Below are 13976 nucleotides of genomic sequence, written 5' to 3'. Positions count from 1 at the left end.
CACCATGGAACTCCCCTGCCATCCTTGAAGGAGCCAGCGTGACCTAGGTTTGGGGAGGCACAGAATACTGCTCTGTGTTCTGATACCACAAAGAATGAAAACCCTTGTGTAGACGTGGGGGGGCGGGGGCGGAGGGAGGCGGTCAAACTTGCTGAGCTTACTTATAGGAAGAAAACTTAGATTCTTTTCCTTCCTAAGAATAGTATCTGGCTTGTTCCTTCTCCTAAGTGAAAATGTTTGAAGTGCGGATGTTTCCACCCTGCACTTCTGGGTGCCCTGTACCCAAGGGCAGTTCCATGCTGAGGAGGGAGGGCAGGAAACAGCCTCACGCACACAAGAAGCAGAGCTCAGCACTGCAGCCTTAGCCACAAACTGATGACATTCCTTTTACACCATCTGTGACTTCGTGTTCCGCTGGTGAACTTGGGTTTGCTTAAATGGACAAGGGGTCACTTGAGTTCTTCTCTTTGGGGTGTTTATATTTCATAAAAATGCTCTTTTATTTTGGTGTATTCATTTTAAATCTCCTGACCCAGCTGTCCTCAAGCAAGTCAGCCCCATTGAGAGTTTGCGGTGTTTGTGAAGCTGCACAGTTTGCCTTACATGTGCGACTTTGTTGGATCCTGTCAATGACTACAGAGGGTTTGGCATTGTGATCCTAACTTCACAAGGAAGGAACTGAAGCTCAGAAAGGTGAGGTATCTTACCCAAGGCTTCACAGCCTGAAAGTTGCTGAATATAGATTCAAACCCCGGTTGGTCTGGCTCCTCAGTCCAGAAAGAATTCACAGGACCCCTCAAACCCACAGTGTACAGCATCTGTGAGAGCTCCGTGTGTAGACCCTTCCTTTCTCCATTAATCTGCCATTCTCTTTATTCGTTTATTCTGTAAAGCTCTCCATCCTCAGAAACTCTGCAGAGTTTGGTGATTCATCAAGCTGACATTTTGAAAGCATACAAAAAATAATTCTTCAGGTGTCACCCACAGTGTACCTGTGTCTGAGTTGGGTTGTAGAGCGTGTCTATATATAACACACCAGTAGTTCAGCAGAATCGATGAAATAAAGCAGTATGCATCAGTGTCCTGGTAGTAATCAAACGCGGAGTATCACAAAGATGGCATTTTATATTTTTTCTTCTTTATTTTTTTTTTTTTTTTTTTTTTTTAAGGGAAGGAAAGACAGAGAGAAGGAAGGAAGGATGGAAGGAAGGAAGGGAGGAAGAAAGGGAAACATCTTTAAACATTTTCTTGTTTTATTGTATTTTGTTTGTTTGTTACATGGGCTGGGGCCGGGAATCGAACCGAGGTCCTCCGGCATAGCAGGCAAGCACTTTGCCCGCTGAGCCACCGCGGCCCGCCCTCTTCTTTATTTTTCACATGGGCAGGCACCAGGAATTGAACCCGGGTCTCCAGCATGGCAGGCGAGAACTCTGCCTACTAAGCCACCATGGTCCGTCCAAGACGGCACTTTAATAGTAATGAAAAATAGATAATCTTATCAACAGTCACTTCAATTTTCATTATTTCTCTGCTTTTTCTATTTATATCTTTTTTTTACAGTTCTATTTCAAAGAACAGGAAATCTCTAGAACTGGTGTTTGGTTAACCTCAAAGATCACTTTTTATGCTATCAGTAGATGTGCTTCCTTGAGGGCTGTTCACACAACCCACGACAGCAGTCAAGGCTCATTTTGTGAGTTTTTAGAATAAGCTATTTGGGGAAAGCCCAAGAGAGGGTTTGGAAAATAGAATTTCATTTTATTTGGCTATAATTAGTATAGCCAAATTAAAGAAATTAGGTTCATATAAATCCCAAATAGTAGTGTTTTGTGTTCTAAATGAACCAAAGTAGAAAGTGAGGCACATTCACTATCAGACCCCACCCTTATAAGCATATTGTCCAAGAACAGGAGAAGTTCCTGCCCATTTGGAAATCTTTGCTAAACAAAAAATGACGGATTTTTTGTGCAACAAAAAATGATGAAAATTTGAGGAACAACTGAAGATGAGAAAGAAAAGGAAAGGACAGTGATTTTCAGGGTTCACTACAATTCTGTGGAATTTAGTTTTGTCTTCAAAGCATTTTCTCCTTAGTCATGCATAATGTGCGGAGACGGGCTCTTCCCTGATTGTTTGTACTGTCACATTTCTTCTGTGGAGAAATTAGACATTTTGAAATTAACCAGTCATTCTGTGGTGGGTGATGATTATGACTTTAATGCCTCGTCTGACATGGGCATTTAAATATAGTTGGGTCACCAGCCCCTTGCTGTCCTGGCAGGTGGCGGGTGCTGGAGCCCATATATGGAAACCTGGATCTTTGCAGGCTGACCTCAAATGACTGGGGACCCCTCAAGTTCCCTTAAGACTGTTCAGAATCATGTGCCCTGGGTGCTGTCTTGATCTATACAGAAAAACAAACCCCTGCTCATGTGGGAACCACCTGCACTCTTTCTACCCCACAGCTTCCTCTTTAGGGCCTCTAGGATATTAACTCAATTGTTTTGTATCATCATAAACCCACTTTTAAAATGTGCTGATCCCTGTTTTTAAATAGTGTATGCAAGTCTCCAGCTGCCCTACAAAGAAGCAGTTCTCCAGTGGGTTGTAAGTTCACAGATGAGTGTTGTACAGTATACACCATGGTTTGCCAGCCTCACTTTCCCCAGACTAACCCCCAAAATCCAAATTCCATGAATAAGTCCATTCTTACTGCCCACAGGCACTGGCAGCTTTCACCACTCGCTGGCTGGGGCTGCTGTCCAGGTCCACCATGGATAGAGCCAGGATGACTCCTTACTGCTTCTGAGTCTTGAACATATACATAAACACGTCATGGGGCACAATGAATGAGATAAGTGTCAGAGTGTATATGTGAACTATATATAAACTCATATACAGTTAAAAACAGAGAGGAAATCCCCTTCCGCTCAGTGAGTTATCTATCCAGAGAAAAACTGTCACTTTGATCCATTTAATTCACTCCCAGTCATATCCATTGTATGAAGTCAGCCTTTTCCAATTTTATACAGAGGAAAGGATGAATTGAACAAGATAAATTCATCCATCCTCAGAGGAGGGAGTGCAAGGATAGTTCAGTGGTAGAATTCTCCCCTGCCATGTGGAGACCTGGGTTCGATTCCAGGCCCATGCACTTCCCCAAAAAACAAACAAATAATAAAAAGTCAACAACAGTGCTGCAATACAGGATACTCTCATGGAAAAATAATGAAATATGACCCCACCATACAGCATACGAAAAAAAAAACCCTCAGAGGTAGCTATCATTCACTCATGAATTACTATTCGGGACCCATATTCATATTACTTTTCAAATATAGAGTTATAACTAAGCCTTCTCTGCCGTCATGAGCCAGCCTGCTGTTGTCCTTTTGCCCAATTATTTGTAAGTCGACAACGAAGTCAGTAACAAGGAATATTGACATACCTCCTCCCAGCGGACAGAGAGCTCTCAAGTGCATGCTCTCCCTCGACTCTCATAATATCAACCCCGTAAAATAAATGTTGCACTGCAAATTGGAGGATGAGAAAGCTGAAATGGGGAATTCAGTGCCTCGTCCAGAGCCTCTCGGCAAGTAGGCAGGAGTAACAGGGTCTGACCTGTTCTTCTAACACTCCCGTTTCTTCTCCTCTTTTTCCTCTGTCTTCTCTTTCCTTGTCCCCTCTCTGCTAGTTTTCTTTTATTATAAAGAACAAAAGGTCTCAGAGGGTTTCCACCTCTTTTCACCAGGACCATCACCAGGCCCGGCCCTCAGTCAGCGTTTGTTTGGCGAGACATCGTTGGTGGAAGTGAGCTTTTGAAGCTGACGAGGGATCTCAGCCGTCCACGCTGTCCCATCTGTTTATCAGTCGCCCGTAGAAAATTAGAGGGCACTGTCCTTGCCAGAAGATTAGCGTCTTTATACTCACATACCTATTTAGTGTTCATGATGTTTGTGGGCCATAATATATACTTTGTGTGTGTGTGGGGGGGGGGGGGGGGTGGAAGTGAAGGACAGTAAATGACTTTTCCTAAGCTGCCCAGTAAATTAGGAACAATCAGAATCAAACTTCAAATCCAAGTTTTCCAAACTGTTGTCCTGTAGGACACAGTTCATTTTGAATTTCAGATTTTCAATAGCCTATAGATTTTTACCTATAGAAAACAATTAGTGCTATAACGACAGGAGAGAGGTCATTGAACGTTAGTGCTAGCTCTGCATCTCCTAATGAGCTGTGTGACCTCAAGTAAGCTATATTGGAAGCAGGAGTTAAATTCGATCTGTGGGATCCCTTTCAGATTCAATTCACCGTGATTCTGCGAATAATCATTTGCCTTATAACTTGGTCAGCTTCTTAAAGGCAGATCCATGCGTAGAATCAGACCCTGGGCTTGGGTGCCCCAGGAAGGCTGGCGGAGGCTGGTCTTGGAGCACATCAGATCTTCACAAAGCAGACCAGTGGAATTGCCTAGAAGTGGAGGTTGAGTCTGAGAGCAGCCTGTGGCATGAGCCGGTCACCTGAAGGTCATGACTCAGGTAACAGCAGGCAGGTGGAGGAAGGAGGGAGTTGAGGCTTGGAGTGAGATCTGCCCACAAGGTTTGTGAGGGCATTGGTGGCCTAGTGCCCAAGGGCGGCCCATCGGTCATCAGCCAGTAAACACCACAAGGTCTAAGAGGAGGGTCAGGTGCCAGTCCGTGGGTGGAGAGCTGTGGCCGGGGTGCATCAGCTGCAGTTCAGTCCAGGTGAAGCAGGCCCCTGGCCACCAGACTGTTCACAAGCTAAGGTGCCGTTCCTTGGGGATCTGGGGGCTGGGTGGGTACTCAGCCAAACTGATGAGCAAGGACTGAGCCTTCCCTCAGCAGGGACTCGGCAGCTCAGCGTTGCCAGGCCTGGTAGGTGGTGAAGGAGCCCTACAGGGGCCGGGCAGCTGCCCCAGGCCTGCAGTTCCGTTGGGGCCACCTCCAGAGCAGAACAGGCCTGTGCGCAGAGGGGAGAGGTGCCCACAGGCCCGGTCCAGGAAACTAAGGCCAAGGAGATGATGTAAGAACAGCTGGTGAGCAGCTGGAGCATCCTGATTAAGCTGCCAGCATCTCCACGTCCTTTGGCAATTCACAGGGCCCTCCCCCAGCCCCACCCAAACGAAGCCAAACACGCCCTTTCCAAGGCAAAGTAATCGTTGCTCTGACCCCTTTGACTCATCGTGTCCTCAGGAATGCAGTTAAAGCACATAATTCTAAATGAAGGATTCTCAAATGTTGGGTTTCTCTGGTTATCTCAAAGAATCTTATAACTACTTTAATTTTTATAACATTAAAAATAAGTATATAGAATGATTTCTAAATTTGTTAGTTAATTTTTTTAATTAGTAAAAAAAAGATAAGTATATAAACAAGTTTATAAATAAGTAACTTTAAAAATAAGTATATAAACACTACAGTGACAGAAAAAGTTAGAATCCTATCTCCAGATCAATGCTCTTAGCCACAGCCCCAGGCAGCATGATGTGGGCTTGTATTTGTTTCTCTGTTTAAATGACCTTTATATAGATGGGGAGGTTCATACTGTCTGGTCTAAGCAGGTCAGCTTTTGTATTTATGCACTTATTTTAGTGTTTAAATCTTAGCAAAGTGTTTTTTGCTATGCCTATGACTCAGGCCCTCCACTGAGCTGTGGAAGGTATCTGCTCACCTCCTTTATTTAATTTCCATTCTTTCCACAAGATTACGGTGTAAGTCTGTTTTCTTTAATAGGATTTTCCATAGCTGCATAGTCATTTTCTTCTTGTAATCACAGCTCTGTTTTTCATCCTTTCTTGTTTTAGTTATTCACTTGACTTCTAAATTATTCCATAGTGTTCAAAATAGACAAAGAGAACTTTGTAAGGAACATTTCTTAGTGTCCTAAAATTGGAAATCAGTAGCAGAGTGAAAATGTTAGGAAAGAGTGGGACACAGTGCAAACACAGCCCTCCGGGGGACCCACTACCCCTTCGGGCTGCTGATCTCTCCTTCCCCACCCACCAGGGCGATCAGTGTTTCTGGGGCTCCCCTCCATGTACCTGCCTGTTCTCTCCCAAAAGTCCAGCCCGGTCCCTAGCAGCTGGCCCTGTGCAGAAACGGCTCTAGTGCTGCCTGTAGACACTTCCGGGTATGAACTGTCCACAGGGAGGTTATGGGAATTCCTTTCTTGTTATTTGCTGGGCATAGATTCCCTGTAGATCAGGCATTTCCATCAGCCTCCAGTTCCATTTCCTGGTGCTCCCAGGCGTCAGCCCCATCTCTGGTGACCAAACTTCCTCTTCAGTCTCCTGGTTAATCACCAGTACTAAGTTTTTCCTGCCCAGGCCCGTCCTGTATCCCTCATTTCCCACACAGGCGCCGTTCTTGAAGATGTATTTTAAAACTGTCCTGAGAGAAAGCCTCTGCACAGCCCCACCCTGTCCCCACCCTGCCCCCAGCCAAGCATCCCCAGGCCATGTGGAAAATAGGGAGCTCTGGCTTCATTCTGGCCTCTCTGGGCTTCCAGAACAATCATCATCCAGATCTTTGGTTAGCAAAGTCTTCCATGGGCTCCTCCCACCTGCTGAACCAAGTCTCTGCACAACCCACCGTTCCCACCTTCTAAACCTGCGCCGCAGACACACGATGCTGCCTTAAACATGTCCCTCAGTTTACTACTTCCGCACCTTGATCCAAGCTCTTCTCTCTACCTGGAGTCTCGTATCCCTACCCTTACCCACGCGTCCTGCTGATTCTTCAAGGCCAGGTGGGATGTCCGTTTTCCTGATCCATCCCTCAGTCCGTGCCTGTCACATTCTGGTGTCTCTGCCCTCACCTGGCCCTTAAGTGGGGTCTTCTCTGCTCATACTCCCTGGATGGTCTCATCCGCTCCTGTGGCTCTGGCCACCACCTCTACTCTAGCTCTCAAGGCCATCATCTAGGTCATCTGGAGGTCTGGACCTATTGGACTTTCATTCCAGCCACCCATGGCCAGCTCCTTCTAGGTGTCCCTCAGACACCTCACATTCTACACATCCATAATTAAGCTTGTACTCTCTCCCATCCCTGGATCCTTGCCCTCCTCATGTCCTCCCTCTCTTAGTTATTGGCTTCCCTGTGCACCTGGCTGTGTGCCCTAGGACCTGGGGTTAGCCAGTACAACCCACACCTTCTCCTGGAGTCCATTTGTCCATGAATCCTGCAAGTCCCCTTCTTCACACACACTTACTTCACTCCACTCCTCTACGTCGTGTGGCTTTCACTGTGCTTTAGATTCCATCTTCTCCCGAGCAACAGCAGCAGCACCAAGGACACCTTACCTGCCCCATCTGCACTCCCTGCTGCTGCCAGCATCGTCTTTCTACCAGAAGTCTGATAGTATCCTTTGTGAACTTAAAAACTTCCAGTGTGACTTCCGGAGAAGATGGCGGCTTAGTAAGACACGCGGGTCTTATTTCCTCCTCCAGAACAGCAACTAAAGAAACAGAAACAATACGAAACAGCTCCCGGAGCCACGACAGAGACCAAAAAGACAGCGTACCCCATTCTGGAACGGCTGAACGGGCAGGGAGAATCTGCTGCGGTGAGATACCCGAGGGGCGTGCGTTTTCCCGGCCGGGGCGGCTGGCGACTGGGGTCCTCTCCACGCACGTGGCTCCCCGGTCTGACTGGGAACGTTGGATAGCGGGGCCCTCCCGCCACGCTTGGCGTCTTGGGCCAGCTGGGCAATTTGGACCAGCACTCCCCCAAGCCGCAGTGGCCGGGGACCTCCCCTCCACACGCGGTTTCCCGGGCCAACTGCGAGATTCGGATTGGCAAGTTAAAGGAGCCACAGCATCTTTTACTGGTGGGACCCGCAGACAGACGAGCGCCACGAGCGCCACCTACTGGGCAGGAAAAGAAAAACAGAGCCCAGAGATTTCACAGAAAAACCTTTCAACCAGCCGGGTCCCACACCCAGGGAAATCTGATCAAATGCCCAGACTCCAGCAGAAAATAATGGATGACGCTCAGAAAATTGAAGATATGGCCCAGTTAAAGGAACAAACCAATAGTTCAAATGAGATACAGGAGCTGAGACAACTAATGCTGAATATACGAACAGAAATGGAAAAACTCTCAAAAACCAAATCAATAAATTGAGGGAGGACATGAAGAAGACATGGGCTGAACAAAAAGAAGAAATAGAAAATCTGAAAAAACAAATCACAGAACTTATGGGAGTGAAGGACAAAGAAGAAAAAATGGAAAAAACAATGGATACCTACAATGGTGGGATCTAAAGAGACAGAAGCTACAATTAGTGACCTGGAGGATGGAACATCTGAATTCCAAAAAGAAACAGAAACTATAGGGAAAAGAATGGAAAAACTTGAGCAGGGGATCAGGGAACTGAATGACAATATGAAGCACACAAATATTCGTGTTGTGGGTGTCCCAGAAGGAGAAGAGAAGGGAAAAGGAGGAGAAAAACTAATGGAAGAAATTATCACTGAAAATTTCCCGACTCTTATGAAAGACCTAAATTTACAGATCCAAGAAGTGCAGCGCACCCCAAAGAGAATAGACCCAAATAGGCGTTCTCCAAGACACTTACTAGTTAGAATGTCAGAGGTCAAAGAGAAAGAGAGGATCTTGAAAGCAGCAAGAGAAAAACAATCTGTCACATACAAGGGAAACCCAATAAGACTATGTGTAGATTTCTCAGCAGAAACCATGGAAGCTAGAAGACAGTGGGATGATATATTTAAATTACTAAAAGAGAAAAACTGCCAACCAAGACTTCTATATCCAGCAAAATTGTCCTTCAAAAATGAAGGAGAAATTAAAACATTTATAGACAAAAAGTCACTGAGAGAATTTGTGACCAAGAGACCAGCTCTGCAAGAAATACTAAAGGGAGCACTAGAGTCAGATACGAAAAGACAGAAGAGAGAGGTATGGAGTAAAGTGTAGAAAGAAGGAAAATCAGATATGATATATATAATACAAAAGCCAAAATGGTAGAGGAAAAGATTATCCAAACAGTAATAACACTAAAAGTTAATGGACTGAATTTCCCAGTCAAAAGATATAGACTGGCAGAATGGATTACGACCCAGCAATACCACTGCTAGGTATCTACTCAAAGGACTTAAGGGCAAAAACACAGACGGACATTTGCACACCAGTGTTTATAGCAGCATTATCTACAATTGCAAAGAGATGGAAACAGCCAAAATGTCCATCAACAGACGAGTGGCTAAACAAACTGTGGCGTATACCTACGATGGAATATTATGCAGCTTTAAGACAGACTAAACTTATGAAGCATGTAATAACATGGATGGACCTAGAGAACATTATGTTGAGTGAGTCTAGCCCAAAACTAAAGGACAATACTGTATGGTCCCACTGATGTGAACCGACATTCGAGAATCAGCTTGGAATATATCATTGGTAACAGAGACCAGCAGGAGTTAGAAACAGGGTAAGATAATGGGTAATTGGAGCTGAACGGATACAGACTGTGCAACAGGACTAGATACAAAAACTCAAAAATGGACAGCACAATAATACCTAAGTGTAATGTAACTATGTTGGAACACTGAATGAAGCTGCACCTGAAATAGAGTTTTTTTTTTGTTTGTTTGTTTGTATCTTTTGTTTTTGTTTTTTTCTTCTTCCTTTTTTTATATATATGTATATTTTTTATTAGTATTATTATTTTAATTCTCTTCTCTATATTAACATTCTATATCTTTTTCTGCTGTTTTGCTAGTTCTTTTCCTAAATCGATGCAAATGTACTAAGAAATGATGATCATACATCTATGTGATGATACTAAGAATTACTGAATGCATGTGTAGAATGGAATGATTTCTAAATGTTGTGTTAATTTCTTTTCTTTTTTTTTATTAATAAAAAAAATTATAAAAAAAAAAAAAAAACTTCCAGTGTCTTAGAACAAAATGTGCACTGTCATAGATGGTTTTATCTTGAGGGCTAGATGGGACTTCTGAGACTAGAGGAGCTGGGCATTGTAGAGATGTGCCCCCAGCCCAGGACCTCAGACCAAACTGCAGTTTCTTCCTGGTATCACGCAGGAAGGAAAGTGAAGGGGAGACCAGTCACAGTATAGAGATAGATTGGGGCCAGGAGGGAAGGGACAGGTATCAACATTCACTTTTATTTCAACTGAACACAATGTGTAAGATAATTTGCTTTACATCAGAGATTTTAAAAAAAGAAAAAGTAAGGGGAAAAATTATCCAGGTTGGCATTATATAACAACCACAAGACTTTTACTTTTTTAAATCATAAATGTGGTTCTTTTGCTATTGTGGATTGAATTGGATCGTTTGGTGTCCTCTTAAGTCAGAGAAACAAAATTCAGGAAGAACGCGGAGGAGGGAGCGTGACAGGGAAGATCAGAGGGCATCTTCCCCACCCTTAAATGCACAGCATTGTACCACCAGCTGTAAAGCCACATTATCAGCCATGTGATTGCGTATCGTTTTGAACCCCTCCCGTCCCACTGCCGCTCCCAAAGACCTTTCTTGGGTCCATTCTCCTCCTTTGCAATCTCTTCTGTCAACCACGTCTTTCCCAAAGAGCATCCCTAGAGCCCCCCAAAAATGTGGCACGGTTCAGAAAGATGCCTCAGTAAAAGTCTCAGTAACTCAAAATCTCAAACCTGCCTTAGGGTTGGAGGCGGCACTAGAAACAGTTCTGATGTACAGCCGGCACCCATGGGCCTCGCTTCTCATGTGCTGAGGGATCCGTCATTGGTTTCTGTGCCTCACACCCTTCCCTTCTTGGTGGGGCTGTTTGCTGCCACTTCTGCTTAGGGCTCAGTCACGTCTCAGGATTGCATCCCCTGCCAGGTCATTCAGCCGACACTGGTTCCACTGTGAGCACAGAGAAGCACAGCTGCGGCCTTCAGTCCTTTTATGTCACCTCTCTCAGCTCTCTGCATTAAAGCGAAGACTTTAGATACAAGAGCTGTGCTTTAGAGCAGGGGTTTTAACTTTTCCAATTGACAGACCCCTTCTCTCACCAGCAGCTCTAAAGAAGCTTCTAACCAACTAGTTATTATCTGACATTAACAGTTAGAATCTCTGCCTGTAGCATAGCTGGGTTTCATTTGTGCTCAGTTAGAATTCAGATTGCTAAATAATAGTTCTCATTGAGAACTGCAGTAGATGTTTGGGGCAGAGACTCCTCATTGAAGATTTTCGGCAGACTTAGGACCATGTTTCTGTGAGGTTGCCTGTTATGTTATCATGCATATAAAATACAGTCTTGTTTATTCCTTTTCTCAATCAAAACGGCACATCCTCACCTGACATGTATCCCTTCAGGTGCATGCCTACATCATCAGTTACCTGAAGAAGGAGATGCCAAGCATGTTTGGAAAGGAAAACAAGAAGAGAGAGCTTATCAGCAGGTTACCAGAAATCTACATTCAGCTTCAGCGAGAATACCAGATTTCTGCAGGAGACTTCCCCGAGGTCAAGGCCATGCAGGTACTGGGGACTCATTGCAGTGCCATGGGGTGGGACGTTTTCCTCCTTGTAGAGGAATGACGATGCCATGTTATCCAGCCGGTTGCTGGGGAACCGCAGTGTTTCCTGCTCTAGGATGGAGGGGAATGGAATGAATTCACCTTCCTAATCGGGATCAATGGAATATGCTCCTGTGAATAAAATTAAAATTATCTGCCTTCCATAACTTTTAAACAAAAGGGAACACCTAGCAAACAGTAAATTAAGCTCACACTAAAATAATCAGATGAGCAGTCCTCTTAGACTATTCAAGGAGGTTGTTTTGACCACGAGGTGACAGCTGTTTTTCGGAACCCCAGAACCAAGGACTAAGAGCATCTGAGCTGGGAGTGACCTTGAAGGTCACCTCAGTGGCCTTGAGCTCTGCCCTGCCTGGCAGGGTCATGTTTTCAGGCAGCACTGCTGTCACAGACTGCAGAGCTCAGTGTGAGGCCGTGGGCTCTGTGGGCGTGGCCACGTTTCATCCTGAGCTTGCTGACAATGCTTGCAGAGAGGTTGGTCTTGGCAGCCTTTGGCCTCATTTCTTGGCCCTTGGAGATGTGTCTGCCCAATCCCAGCTGCGCCTAAAACGGTTCAGCCATCTGGCTTCAGTGCCCAGCCCCCTGCAGTGGTGTCAGATGAATATGTCGTTGCTGACTGTGTCATCCTAAGCTTCCTCCCAGAGCCAGACTGACGCCTTCCTGTCCAGTGCCACACAGCCCTTTCTGCAAAACAGGTGACGCAAACTCAGATGCCTGCAGCCACCGGCAGATAAGGGGAATGTGTGGAGCAGGGCCGGAGAGAGAAAAAAATGTTCTCTCTCTGGTCACCGTTGTTTTCCTATATTCAGTTAAAATGTGGGCTCCGAAAAATAGGGCTCTACGAGGAGGAAAACAGATCCTTGCAAATGCAACAAGAACTTGTCAGGGTGGAGGTGGGGCCCACTGGGAGGGAGAAGGTTGGAGATTACATGTCCGCTCCCCCTTCATTGGGGAAGCCCTGCCCAGCCCAGATGGGCCCATGCCCTGGGAGAAGACTGGCCTGGATTGTTCAGGAGAACAATTGGAAATTTGAATGTGTATGCAAAATCACCTGGATTTCAAATTTGGCTCAAATTTTTAAAAAAATACTGCCTCACCCAAACAAAGCACACCTGTATCCTGGCTGTGGCCTGGAGACCCCCGCTTCCCGGCTTCTGCCCTGAGCCCCAGAGATGGCAGCACTGAAGTGGGAGAGCAGTTTGAAACCTGAGAGCACATGCAGCCAGGAGGTTGGGGCTGTGCTTTCCCTGCCTGCCTCGTGGGTTTTGGGTGGAGGGAAGGAAGGCTTTGAACCTGAGTTAAGTTAATTGTAGATGTAAACTGTAGATGCTAGGTTTAGATGTATGCACCCATGGTGACAGGGGCAGTTCTCACTGTTTTCATGACGGTCCCTTAGGCCTGGGCTCAGGGTATGTGCTCTGGGACATGTGGTGTAGCTGGCTCAAAGAATAAATACAGAAGTTCTTTTCTCTTCCAGAAATGAAATAGGTGCCCCTGTACTCAGGATGAATTGGTTTTTTCCTGGCCACAGGGATGGCTAATCTGAGGGCTGCTGGGCCCCATTAGGGCAGCCGCCCTGTAGCAGGCTCCCCCCTTCACACCCTTGGGGAATGCCCTGTACCCCATGGCCAAACTTGAGGACAACTGTTTCCTTGCATCCTTCTCATATTTTTGAAGGAAAATTAGTGTCTTGACTTAAATGCAAGTTATAAAGAAATGCACACTGCATGCTGTGGCCTAGAGGGGATGCTTTCGGCTCATTAACTTAATGAAGTAACCCGTGTCCCCCACACAAGAAGATACTGACCCCAAGGCCCTGAGGCACCACCGAGCCTGTCAGGGGCTGCTGCTCGCCTTCCAGGCACAGCCTCCCCTGCCGGTCCCCGACTCTCTGCGGCCGCAGCTGCTCAAGACAGAGGTGACCTTGGCCTGGCCAGGCCAGAGGACAGTGGCCTCGCAGAGCTGGGTCAGAGGGGCAGCCCCTGGGGTAAGAGAAGAAGCCATAGTGCCCTTTCACCTCAGCTCTCAGGAGTGGCCAAGGCCTATTTAACTGGAGGAGACAGGAAGGGCCCAAACCTCCGCTGAGAGCCTCCCGCGAGTCAGACCCATGCAGGTCCCTGGGCACCCTCAGCGAACACCTACGCGTCTTGGCCTGGGTGTGAGGAGTCCCATCTTACAGGCACCCCTCTTACTGGTGTCCATTTATTCATTCAGTCGAGAACTATTGATTAGGCCGGCTATGACCAGGCACTGTGGACCCCTGGAATTAATCAATGAGCAAAATGGGCAAAAGTAAATTTCTTTGCTCTTGAGGAGCTTGCGTGCCACTTACAGTCTTAGCCACTGCAACTTTCGCTGGCAGTGAAGCTTTTGACAGCAAAGCTGCTGTTGGAACACACGCTCCTTGT

The 13976-nt window shown here is 46.1% G+C and overlaps 1 protein-coding gene across 1 annotated transcript in view; it reads left to right on the top strand.

Annotated features, from left to right (window-relative positions):
• The window catches only part of EHD4 (EH domain containing 4), a 92438-nt gene that overhangs the window by 69539 nt on the left and 8923 nt on the right, over window positions 1-13976 (top strand). The window contains exon 5 of the mRNA XM_077127549.1: window positions 11345-11509. Coding sequence (XP_076983664.1) covers window positions 11345-11509 — 165 coding nt within the window. The remainder of the gene's footprint in view (window positions 1-11344; window positions 11510-13976) is intronic.

Source organism: Tamandua tetradactyla, chromosome 14, assembly GCF_023851605.1.
Source record: "Tamandua tetradactyla isolate mTamTet1 chromosome 14, mTamTet1.pri, whole genome shotgun sequence".
Taxonomy (NCBI): domain Eukaryota; kingdom Metazoa; phylum Chordata; class Mammalia; order Pilosa; family Myrmecophagidae; genus Tamandua; species Tamandua tetradactyla.
Note: the sequence above shows the minus strand (reverse complement) of the source record. Positions and strands in the feature narration are given on the sequence as shown.